At 51.0% G+C, this 12,458-nt stretch overlaps 2 protein-coding genes across 2 annotated transcripts in view; one reads left to right on the plus strand and one right to left on the minus strand.

Moving 5' to 3' along the window:
- Positions 1 to 32: 32 nt before the first annotated feature.
- Hsd3b7 (hydroxy-delta-5-steroid dehydrogenase, 3 beta- and steroid delta-isomerase 7) lies at positions 33 to 3,567 on the plus strand. Its single transcript, XM_031388437.1, has 7 exons — positions 33 to 502; positions 860 to 1,030; positions 1,248 to 1,403; positions 1,614 to 1,722; positions 1,796 to 1,895; positions 2,020 to 2,182; positions 2,578 to 3,567. The coding sequence occupies exons 2-7, from the start codon at positions 865 to 867 to the stop codon at positions 2,991 to 2,993; spliced, it is 1,110 nt and encodes a 369-aa protein (XP_031244297.1). The 5' UTR covers positions 33 to 502; positions 860 to 864; the 3' UTR covers positions 2,994 to 3,567.
- A 101-nt stretch (positions 3,568 to 3,668) lies between these two features.
- Stx1b (syntaxin 1B) overlaps positions 3,669 to 12,458 on the minus strand; it is a 10,931-nt gene continuing 2,141 nt past the window's right edge. The window contains exons 4-9 of the mRNA XM_031388439.1: positions 10,520 to 10,593; positions 10,258 to 10,366; positions 10,024 to 10,097; positions 7,522 to 7,659; positions 7,309 to 7,419; positions 3,669 to 7,021 (exon numbers count right to left, since the gene is read on the minus strand). Of these exons, the coding sequence (XP_031244299.1) occupies positions 6,941 to 7,021; positions 7,309 to 7,419; positions 7,522 to 7,659; positions 10,024 to 10,097; positions 10,258 to 10,366; positions 10,520 to 10,593 (587 nt within the window). The 3' untranslated portion in view covers positions 3,669 to 6,940. The remainder of the gene's footprint in view (positions 7,022 to 7,308; positions 7,420 to 7,521; positions 7,660 to 10,023; positions 10,098 to 10,257; positions 10,367 to 10,519; positions 10,594 to 12,458) is intronic.

Consider the following 12,458-nt stretch of genomic DNA (forward strand, 5'->3'; position numbering starts at 1 on the left):
TTTGGGCTGAATCAACCTGCAGATAGCAGTACTGCTTTGGACCAACCACCTAACAGGGTGCAACAACCTTGCCATATCTTATCTCACCATGGATGCTAGCCAGAGTCGTAACAAGATCAGGTTTACCCTACTCTCCTTCCCCAGAACCCTACAGGGAAACCCAGCAGGAAGGAAGAGCCAAGGTCACACACCAGTGATGAGGGCATCCCATCTCTACCCCATTATCCCTAAATACTTCCCATTACCACGTGGGCAGGTTCTGTTGTCTGTCTCCACTGAAGAGTGGACTGGCCACCAGGGGGCACCCTGGTAAGAGAATTCCCTCCTCCAAACCCCCTTGCCCGCCCCTAGGGGTGGAGGCTAAGCTGGTCTCTTTCCTGGAATGGGCCAGGAGGGAGGAGCGAGCGGAAGGAAGGAAGCCTGTGTGCAACTAGCTGGTCCACCAGTCCAGGACACAACCTCTCCCAGTGGCCCGTTTGGGCGCCCTGGGACTTAACTACAGGTAGGCAGAGCTGTTACTGAGGCCCCGAGGGTCCTTAGCCTATGCTCTTCCAACCTTCCTATCCAACTCCTTGCTTTCTCTGCCTGTCCTTTAGTAATCTAGTTTTTTTTTTTCTTTTTTCTTTCCATCTGCCTTAACCCCTAATCCCTTTCTGCATTCAATTCTAGTGACTCAGCAGTTAAGGGTCAAAGGGCAGGGAGCCTTAGTGCTACAAGCATGGAAAACTGCAACCCACCGCCACTACTCAGCTTCTCTACCCACACTGCTCCCACCTACTACTGATCCCTTCGAGGAAGAACACACAGTGGGAGCAGGTGCCATCTGGCAATTCTAGTGAGCTAAATTCTCTTCCCACAGCTGGGATGGCAGACTCTGCACAGGTGCCAACATTGGTGTACCTGGTCACAGGTGGCTGTGGCTTCCTGGGGGAGCATATTGTTCGGATGCTGCTGGAGCGGGAGCCCAGGCTCCGGGAGCTGCGTGTCTTTGACCTGCACTTGAGTTCTTGGCTGGAGGAGCTGAAAACAGGTGACTGGAGTGGGGCAGTAGCAGGAGGAAGGGAGGCCCCCATCCCTTCCCAAACTGGGATACCTCAGCTTGTGGAAAAGATGATTCCAATGTTTGTTCTCCACCCGACACAGAGGGGATGGGTGAGTCATTGGTTCATGTGGCTCCCAGGGCGTATGCAGGCCAAACTCAGCAGCTGGCCAAGGCCCTAGCTCTGACACTCGGATCTCTCCACCAGGGCCTGTACAGGTGACCGCCATCCAGGGGGATGTGACTCAGGCCCACGAGGTGGCAGCAGCCATGGCTGGATGTCATGTGGTCATCCATACAGCTGGGCTGGTAGATGTGTTTGGGAAGACCAGTCCGAAGACCATCCACAAAGTCAACGTGCAGGGTGAGGTGCCACCTACCTGTTAGTCCCTAGTGTGTGGCCTGACTTTGGCCAGTGTTTTTTATGGGAGGGCCTGTCCTTTTGATAACCTCATCCATTCACTGCTGTCCCACCCTGTCCTGACCTGATGTGGTTCTCCTTGGATACTGGGTTGGGCGGAAAGAGATGGAGAGGTGGGATGACACAGCTTGCATCTGTCCCTTCCCTTCACAGGCACACAGAATGTGATCGATGCTTGTGTGCAGACTGGCACTCGATTCCTCATCTACACAAGTAGCATGGAAGTGGTGGGGCCTAACGTCAAGGGCCACCCCTTCTACAGGTCAGCTCAGCCCCACTTGGGCTCTAAAAGCAAGATTTCCCTCAGCACTGAGTCTTCTTTCTCCTCACTCCAGGGGCAATGAAGATACCCCATATGAGGCAGTCCACAGGCATCCGTACCCATGCAGCAAAGCCCTGGCTGAGCAGCTGGTCCTGGAGGCCAATGGAAGGAAGGTACACTGCAAAGATGGGGCTTGAGCTGCAGAGGCAGAGCCTGAGTCCCAGGCTTCTTTGCATCAATTTCCAGCCCACTGTGGGGAGGGTGGATGCATCTCCCAACATTTCCCTTTGCCACCAGGTCAATGGAGGGCTACCCCTGGTGACATGTGCCCTTCGACCCACGGGCATTTATGGTGAAGGTCATCAGGTCATGAGAGACTTCTACCATCAGGGACTGCGCTTTGGAGGTCGGCTGTTTCGGGCCATCCCAGCTTCTGTGGAGCATGGCCGGGTCTATGTTGGTAAGCACAGGGGAAAGCAGGGCAAGAGGACCGGCTCTGGCGGTGACAGAGTCATGAGTGTCTGCCTGGCTCCACGAGAGCTCAGGCAGACAGCGGGCATGTGGGCATTTTCTGCATGAGTTGCAAAGGGAAAAGCATCCACTCCAGTTGGGAGGGCTGACATAAAAACATGTCATAGGTTATACCAAGCCATGGGAGCAACAGCTCTCCAGAGAAAGGGGTAACATCTACACAGGAGCCAAGTATCTGCAGGATGCCCAGGAGGGCTGGTGGCTGCAGTGCCTTGGAGAAAGGCGACTTTGACCAGACAGTAGAGAGGTGTGGGCAAAATCTCCATGGGGCTAAATTGGGGACTGGACCAAGGCCGGCCTCTCTACCTCCCTTCCTACTGGTAGGCAATGTGGCTTGGATGCACATACTGGTGGCCCGAGAGCTGGAGCAGCGGGCGGCACTCATGGGTGGCCAGGTGTATTTCTGCTATGATAAGTCACCTTATAAAAGCTACGAGGATTTCAACATGGAGTTTCTGAGTCCCTGTGGTCTTCGACTGATAGGCAACCACCCACTGCTGCCCTACTGGCTGCTGGTGCTGCTGGCTGCCCTCAATGCCCTGCTGCAGTGGCTGCTTCGCCCACTGGTATTGTACACACCCCTGTTGAATCCCTATACTCTGGCTGTGGCCAACACCACCTTTACTGTCAGTACCAACAAGGCACAGCGCCATTTTGGCTACAAGCCCCTCTTCTCATGGGAAGAGAGCAAGACCCGCACCATTCACTGGGTGCGGGCCATGGAGGGTTCAGCCTGGTGATGGCAGGGCCAGGAACTGGAGACCACTGTGGCACATACTCCAGGTCCTCCAAAGCCTGTATGAAGAGAAATGGCTACCTTTTGAAGCTGAAGAATCTGCTCTACACATCGTGACTCCATGATGTGGACCCATCTTAACTACACAGATCCTCGGACTGGGATATGAACTAGGATAGCGTCTGGGGGCAGGCCTATCTTTGGTGCCAACTCAGGCCTACCAGCTAGTTGGCAAAACTGATTCCTGAATGGTCTCACTACCCCTTCCTGTTTCCAGCTTCTCAGGCAGGGGGGACAAAGATTCCAGAGATCTTACGCTGGTCTGCTTACTCCAGGTACCATTTTCAGACCTGGTTCCTGCCACACCTGGCTCTTCTTAAGGGGTTATAATTTCATCATTTTCTTAAGTGTATCTCTTTTAGACATTGATCTTTTAATTTGCTTTAAAGAAAACTGAAGAAATCAATGATTTCCCATGTCTTGCCTCTCCTAACAAATTCAGCTATGATGTTGTTAGCTCCCTCCCTGAGGATGCCGACCTGTATCTAGCCAAGCCTAGATTAAAATCCTTTTCTAAGTCTGTGTCTACCTGTTACCCAACCCACTCAGCCGAATGTCTGCCCCTTACCACGGCGCCTGTCCCACATGAGGACAGAAGGAAGTGAGCACACAAGAAGCCCGCTGTTGGATTAGTTGCTATTTCTCCCGTCCTGCCAGGCCCAACCCGGCCCAGGATGGGGTTCGGGGGCACTGGGGACAGGACATGCAGGTCTGGGGCAGGGGGTCAGAATTTCCTGTATTTTATCCATTTGCAACTTGGTCACCAATAGAGAGAAATAAGACTCTGAGGGCTAACAGGAGGGTGGTCAGGCTCAGGCCCCTAGCTAGGCCCCAGCAGTCCTGTCCCCTCAGGGGAGGGGAGGAAGAGAGTTCTAGAAACCAATGGAGAAAAAGAGAAGGGGGCAGGGGCTCATGTCAGCAAACATGGCTACATCACATGACACGCCAGCGACACAGAAACACACCAACGCACACAGCTGCACAGCGGGGTGTGGGGAGAGGCTAAGTGGGGGAGAAGGGAGCTAGGGGCCGACCATCTTGTCCTCTGTTGGGTAGGTTGGGCAGGGCAAGTGCATAGAACACACATGTGTACACGCTCAAGGTATGACGGGAGCATGATAACCCATGGGCACATGAGATGGACACGCAGTGTGCTTTGTAAGAGGCAAGGGAAGGGAGAATGGAAGCATTGAGTCCTGGCTTGGGCCTGGGACCACCAAAGGGGCATAATTGGGCTTGATGATTTAGGGGGGAGTGTGGAGGGCACGCAGCACACATCTGAGAACATGCAACAGACACCAGCCCCCAGACAACCATCGAGGATACACATGTGGACAGCAGTCAACAAGCATGTCCATCATGTGATGTGTGGGTCTTGTAGAAAGCTGGGTTACAGCAAACTCTCAGGGACTGCTCATTCACTTGAGGCCCAGTGCCGGGTAGCCGTGGGCCCAGAGTCACTCCAAGAGGCAGGAGCAGCATGGCAGCCACAGTCCTGTCCTTGTGAACACCATGATTGGGGTGTCAGGGAGGCTGCTACAAACATTTGGGTTAATGGGAGTTCTGACTGGCTGGGCTCAAAGAAGACGGGAACTGGGTCCTGAGGCCTCTTCTGACATCTCTGAAGAAGCCAAAGGTGGGAGCAGGAGGCTCTGGGCCCTGCAGAAGAGTATTCTGGAATGGATAGACAGGCTCCCTCCTCGGCACAGCTAATCTGGGGTTACATACATGTGAACATGGATAAACACATACACACACACACACACACACCAGGTGGACAGGGCTCAAACAGCCAGGCAGGAAAGAGATCAACTGTCAGAGCTAGCTCAGAAGAGTCTAGTTATCTGGAAGGTGTTATTTGTAGGGTCCCTTCTCCTCAAGTTCTGCATGCACTTGTGTACACATACACTTCGTGTGGTTACCCTGCCCCAGAGCAGGACACACACACCTCTGTATATCACCTCCATGTTCATAGGACTGCTAGCTCTGTCCTTTATCCCATTTATCTCCTACCTGCTCCCAAAGAAACCATAAACTGCACAGCTATGCACACACTGTAAGAGTCCCTCCATTCCTTACTGCCCCAGAACAGTCTCTGTCACCATGCAGTCACTCAGCTGTGGCTGTGGCCAAGGCTGATGTTTCAGCAGAAGACACGTCCAAGGGACAGGTTCAAGGATGGCCCTAAGGGGCCACTCAGATATACGTGAAACCCACTTCCCCAAACACAAGTTTTTTGAGAAAATTCAAAGCATCAACTGGGCAGTGAGGAGAAACACTAGTTTCTAAGGAGAGTCTGAGGCAGGAAGGGGAAATACCATGATTTTCCACATGCCTTGACCTCTAACTTCATTACTCCTACCATACCCCTCCAGGAGACACTCATGTACAAATGGGCATGGCCCCAGGAGGGCACTATGCTGTTTATGTGTGAGGCCCCAGCACCTACGTGTGGCCACCTTTCTGGAACTTCCTCAGCCTCAGCATTTATGAGCACACTAGTGTGTGCTAGTTGTCCAAGGCTCAGTTCTGCTGTCAGGCAGAAACAGAAAAGTAAGAATCTGGGTATGTGTTTCCCTATCAGATTGTCTGATGAGGCAGGAAGCTCCAGTCACACACTTTTGATGGAGCAGTGTGCGTGGCTTCTGCTTTGACGAGATGGAGAGGAAGCAACTGAGCCTGAAGAAACAAACCTGAATGGGAACAGCCTTAAAGAGGTCTGGGCGTGTGTGTGTGTGTGTGTGTGTGTGTGTGTGTGTGTGTGTGTGTGACATATAGAAGCAGAGACACATTATGTAAAGTCCCTAAGGATGCACACATGCACACATACAGTCATATTCAAGATAGCTTAGAAACAGGTGTCTGTACCCACCTAAAACTAGTGTCTGATTCACAGCGTGGAGGGCTCTGTCTGAGGAGAAAACCATCGACACTTCAGACACACACACACACACATATACACACATACACTACACACATATACACACATACACACATACACATCTTGTGCAGAAGCCCTTTACATCATTTGTTAAGGAAAATACACATTTCATCCAAACTAAGCCAAGCTGTTTATCATTTACACACATAGGCTTCCACTTGATTCCCCTGAACTCCAAGACCCAACACCACACACACACACACACACACACAGAGGCTGAGGGGGAGTGCTGAGAGAGAGTCCCCAGGACATGATGTGACCCCTGACAGTAACCAAGCCAAGAGAGGTTGTTCTACATCACATACGATGTGTGGCATGGTCACTGGGCCTCCCTGGATCCTCTGAGGATGTGAATTATCCTCACACATACCTCCCACTCCAAATGTAGCAGATAGGAGAGAAGGTCAGTAGAGGAATTCCTTTTGCATTGGTTTTTCACACTCACAGAACTCTATGTACACACACTGTATGGGCACAGATCTACACACACACACACACACACACACACACACCACACAGCATCCACGTCTATTCACACAGAACATGTTGGGTCATGGTGGGCTACTACAGTCAGCACAGCAACCAGATAGAGAGGGAAGTTCAGACACACAGGATGAAGGTGGCAGCAAAAAGAGGGTCAGGGCATCTACATACATCTACACAAGTACACACACACGCTGGGGTGTCCACATATCTTGAGCATGTGCCCTCGGCATGCATGTTGGTGTGCATGTGTGATCACGCCTGCTGCTATCTATGTGCGGCAAGGTGGAGGGGGACCCATGGCAAGGTGAGAGCCAGGGACTCCAGGGTCTGCGTGACAGTGAAGAGTGGCTGGAACGGCCTGGGTCTGTTTTGGGAGTGAGCTTGGAGCAGGGGGAAAAGTGAAAGGGTGGGGGGTATTGCTCCCGATGTGTGGGGAGGGTCCTGGGGAAGAGAAGGGTAGAGGCCTACAAGCCCAGTGTCCCCCCAATGGATGACGCCAAGACCACCCCCAGCACCACACAGCAAATGATGATCATAATTTTCTTCTGCAAGTAGAAAGATGAGAGAGAGAGAGAGAGGGAGAGGAAGAGGGAAATAGAGGGATAGGGAGAGAGGGAGAGGAAGAGGGAAAGAGAGGGGTAGGGAGAAAGGGAGACAGACAAATGAAAGGAGTGTTGGGATGTGAGACATGAGGAAAAAGAGGGGAGAGAAAACAGAAACAGGAAGCGGTCAGAGCCATAGATAAGGCCTCTCACCCATTTCATAACTGCCACACCCCACCCACTGATCTCCTAGCCTGCCCCCCTGCATCAGGCAACCTCCGCTGGCTTACCCTCCTGGCCTTGCTCTGATATTTCACAGCTTTCTTGGTGTCGGACACAGCTCTTTCCACGTAGTCCACGGAATGTTCCACGTTGTACTCAATTCGGTCGATCATCTCACCCTGCACACAAGAGGAAACATGACGAGGGACGGAGAGCGAGGCTGGCAAAGACAGCCTTGGGGATCAGGGAGGCTCTCGGACCCGGGGTGGCAGGGCTTGTACCTGGCTCTCTACAAGCATGGCCATGTCCACAAACATGTCGTGCAGCTCTCGGATGCTGGTTTCCAGTTTGATGATCTCATTGTGCCTTGTCTCAATCTCATTCAGGGCTTGCTTCGTCATCTGCGAGTCCATTTTGATCTAAGGTGATGAGAGGAAGAAAGCGCAGTGATCACCCTTTGCCCGTGGAACAGCTTCAGCTCAACAGAGGGTTTGGGTTCAAATCCTTGTGTGGTGATAATTTTGGAATTTTGGTTTCTTTAAAAAGAAAATACACAGAAATATTATAAGAATGTGTGTTCATTTCAATCCCAGGTGTGTGGTGTGGGACTCCTTCAGAGTGTCCACAGCAGCTGACTGTGATTCGCTTCATGCTCTAGCAGGGGTGTGATTTTGCAAGTGGCAGGTAGTTTCTGCGATTGTATGATGTGGGATGAGAATATATATATCTCACCAAAAGATGGGGTTAGTGGTGGTGGTGGGCTGGTTTTGGCTGGCTGCTGTTGGTTGTAGTTTGTTAAGTTGTTATGTGCAAAGAAGAAAGAAATCCTGAGGGTGGTGAGGTGAAGATGGAACTGCCCCAAGGGACTTGAAGCTGCTACTCAGCAGGAACTAGTGTAACAATAATGTCACCTCCTTCTCCCTCTATCCTATTTTCTCTCCTTTCTAGTGTTAGGAGATTGAAAGGGTGGAAGAAAGAAGAACCCACAAAGTGGCAACACTGGCTACACCCTTGGGCAAATTATTTACCTTCTTCTGGACTTTGCTACCACCACCTAGAAACTATGGATCACAGTAAGCCACCTGCCTCAGAAGATTATTGTGAAACTGAATGCTTTGTGTGTGGAGCTTCAATTGGTTCCTGGAACACGTTAGGCACCAAAGAGAGGTTTGCAAATTACAAGAGAAAAGCTTGTAGAGAGCCCACGACCTCCCCCCAGGGCACACAGGAAGCCCAGGATAGAGAGATGGTCAAAAGCTGACAGGGTGATGTGGGAGATACAGCAGGTAGGGAAGAAGCAGCAGACAGCAAGGCTGGGATGAGAAGGCTGCCCAAGAGCGGAAATTCCAGCTCACAGCTACACTGCCCTTCAGCTCCCGACCTGGGCTGTTGGTCACCACTGTGTTTAGACCACAGTAGGCAGTTGCTTTCCTCTAACACAGACCAGTACCCCCATCACCACAGGCCACACACCTCCACGCTGGCAGCCGGGGCTGTCTCCCTTCCTGCTCATATTTCCTGCCCATACTGTAAGAGCTAAGGCCTTCTGCCTGCTGCCCTGCAAGGGTCCCCTCCCCTTCCCCATGTTGTTACTGCTCTTTCCCAGCTTTCTCATACCTAAATGCTCACTTGTCTTTTTTATTTTAGATGTTTAAAAATGTGTTCTTGAGGGGCTGGTGAGATGGCTCAGCCATTAAGAGCATTGACTGCTCTTCTGGAGGTCCTGCATTCAAATCCTGACAACCACATCCATCTGTAATGGGATCTGAAGACAGCTACAGTGTACTTACATATAATAAATAAATAAAATCTTTGAAAAAATAAAAAATAAATAAAAATGTGTTCTCAAGTGTGAATTCAGTGCCACATAGGCTGGGGGAGGTGGATGCCCCTGGAGCTGGAGCTGCAGGAAGTTGTGAGCCCCTGACATGGGTGCTGGAAACTGACCTTGGGTGCCTTAAAGGCTAACCCATCTCTTTCCATATCCTGTTGTCTCTTGAGGTGCACCTCAATGACATCTGTTGACTTGACGTCTTCCTTGACTCCAGTATTAATTACCCCCAGCCAACACCCAGGACTCATCTACAGTTTCCCCAGTCCTCACCAGGCTCCCAGCCACTAGCACTGTTGTGAAACTGAGTGAGCTTAAAAACACAGTTTCCACTCCCACAATGGAGTGCCAGGGGGTCAGAGGTGAACTCTTTTTTTGTTTTGTTTTTCTGAGACAGGGTCTTTCCATATAGTCATGGCTGTACCGAAACTAGGCTGGCCTTGAACTCACAGAGATCCTCCTGTCTTTGCTTCCCAAGTGCTGGGATTAAAGGCATGTGCCATCACGCCTGGGGCTGGGCTGTGGATTGGTGCCAATTACCATACAGCAGAACTCTGACTTGGTGGAGTCAAATTCTTAGCAAATTCTTTCACCTTCTGGCCAATTTTCCTCTTCGGTGAAATGGGTTTCCTCTGAGATTGTAGGGAAGATTAAATGAAGGTGGCCACAGTGATGCATGCCTCTAATTCCAGTTGAGGCAGGAGGATGGATTGGGAGTTAAAACAAGCCTGGAGCACACAGCATGATCCTGTCTCGAAATAAAACAAAACAAACCCCTGCAAGTGTATAGCACCTGGCACGCCACTATTGACCATTTTTAAAGGAGGTGCCTTCTTGCTCTGCCCCCGTGGAATCTTCCAGTTCTTGGTCCAAGCTGATTCCAGAGTGGACAAGGAGGAGAGGAAAAGGTTTACCCGACAGACCCTGACCCCACCCGGGGGAAGGGGCTCACATCGTCAGTGAAGATGGCCAGCTTCCCGCTTTCCAACATGTCTTCCAGTTCTTCGTTGGTAGTAGTCCTGCCAGCTGTGTGGAGAAAGGACCTCCTGCTCAGGAACTGGATCTAAGGTAGTGGGAAGAAGGGAGCAGGGCCCCAGGACCCACCCTCCCGCTAGGCTGAGATCCAGAGTCCGCTCCAGAGAGGAGTCCAGGCCTGGGAGTTTGGGAAAGGGAGAGGCACACTCACTGATCTCCAGCTGCCTCTGGATTCGGTCCTTGCAGCGGTCCCGGTACTTGGACTGAGTTGCATTATATTCGGTCATTACCTCCACGAACTTCCGTGAGAGTGTGGAGTGCTAGGGAGATCAGGGGTTAGGCACAGCAGAGCAACAGGGACGCGAGACCCAGAAGGCTGCAGCACCACTCTCCCACTTGTATTAAGAACCTCAGCTCTGCCCACTAGTTCCCATCCTTTACCTGCCCGCTGGCCCCCTGCTCTGTGAGCCTACCTGGGTCTTGCGGATACGCAGGTCCGCGGAGGAACGATTCAGCCCCTCTTCCTGCTCAATGCTTTGTTCGATCGCTATGGAGAGAAGGCGGTAACAGGCTGGAGACCCGAGGATGGAGTGGGGGACCCGGGTCTGGGGTGTGGGAAGAGGTAGTAGGTTCCAGGCCTGAGAAGAGGCACCATGTCCAATAAAAGCTTTAGTGAGGTTTATTTGCGGGCTGCCAAGTACACACGCTGGGGTTTGAGGGGGTTCCCTAAGGCAGGTAGAGAGAGTCAAAAGGTCACCAGACAGAAGGTTTGTTCTGTTGGAGGATTTTGCCTTGGAAAGAACCCAAGCCCACAAGGGAATAAAGCCAGTCCACTAGAGAGAACTGCCCCCAAGTAATGTCCAGTTCCTCTCACCTCTGAGCAAGAAGCAAAATCCACCTTTTTTTTTTTTTCTTTTAAAGACCGGGTGTTGTTACATTGTCTGGAACTTGTGGACTCAGACATTCCTGCCTCAGCTTTCTGAGAGCTGTTCCTACAGGCAAGACCCTCTGCTACCTTCTAACTTTCTTTTTGGTTGTCTTAGTCAGGGTTTTAGTGCTGTGACCCAGGCAACTCTTATAAGCACAACATTTAATTGGGGCTGGCTTACAGGTTCAGAGGTTTAGTCCATTATCATCAAGGTGGGCAGCATCCAGGCAGGCAAGGTGCAGGAGAAGCTGAGAGTTCTACATCTTCATCTGAAGGCTGCTAGCAGAAAACTGACTTCCAGGCAGCTAGGATGAGGGTCTTAAAGCCCACACCCACAGTGCCATGCCTACTCCAACAGGGCCACACCTTCTAATAGTGCCACTCCCTGGGCTGAGCATATACAAACCATCACAGTGGCCATTCAGTTTACAGAGGAAAATTAGCTTTCCTACCCTGCCTGTCTTGTGAGCCCCTACTTTTTTTTTTTTTTTTTTTTTTTTTGAGATAAGGTTTCTCTGTGTAACCCTGGCTGTCCTGGAACTCACTCTGTAGACCAGGCTGGCCTCAAACTCAGAAATCTGTCTGCCTCTGCCTCCCAAGTGCTGGGATTAAAGGTGTGAGCCACCACTGCCCGGCCTAAAGGATGTTTTGAACTTCTTCTGGACCATGTCTTCCTGGAACATCATTCAGGTTTTCTAAGAAGAGCTTGCAGTGACAGCTTCTTCAAGTCAGATCAGAAAATGTAGCAGGGACAAATCTCTGGGCTGCTAAGACTTGCAAAGGCCTCTGGGCCAGTCCTGAGAGTGCCACCTCTCTCTGTCCCACTGGCAGTAGGGGGAACACAGCAGGGGTGTGGCTTCTGCTATCCTATGAGCAAAAGAGGCACAATGACTGAGTGCTCTTACTACCTGTACCAGTCAGGAAAGCACAGGCACACATGACCAGGGATCCAGGCCTGTTAGCCCTGCCCTGGGCCTTATTTATTATCAGGCCTGGGGCTAGGGCCAATTCTGGATAGAGGGGTCTTTTATAACTGTCATAGGAACTCAGCAATATTGGCTGATATTTCACACTAGAAACTGGAGTTCAAATTCATGAGAATTCAAGGTCACCCTGATGCCACCAACTGGAGGAAGATGGAAAAGATAGAGTATTTGTTTGTTTTTTTTTGGGGGGGGGGTTGGTTTGTTTGTTCGGTTGGCTGGTTTTTGTTTTTTGGGTTTTTTTGTTGTTTTGTTTTTTGTTTTTTGTTTTCTGAGACAGAGTTTCTCTGTGTAGCCTTGGCTGTCCTGGAACTCACTCTGTAGACCAGACTGGCCTTGATGGTTTTTGGTTTTTGTTTTGTTTTTTTCCTGGTCAATTTCAGACACTTCAGAAGAGGGCATCAGATCTCATTTTGAATGGTTGTGAGTCACCATGTGGTTCCTGGGATTTGAACTCAGGACCTTTGGAAGAGCAGTCAGTGCTCTTACCCGCTGAGCCAT

Source organism: Mastomys coucha, unplaced genomic scaffold (genome assembly GCF_008632895.1).
Source record: "Mastomys coucha isolate ucsf_1 unplaced genomic scaffold, UCSF_Mcou_1 pScaffold21, whole genome shotgun sequence".
Lineage (NCBI taxonomy): Eukaryota > Metazoa > Chordata > Mammalia > Rodentia > Muridae > Mastomys > Mastomys coucha.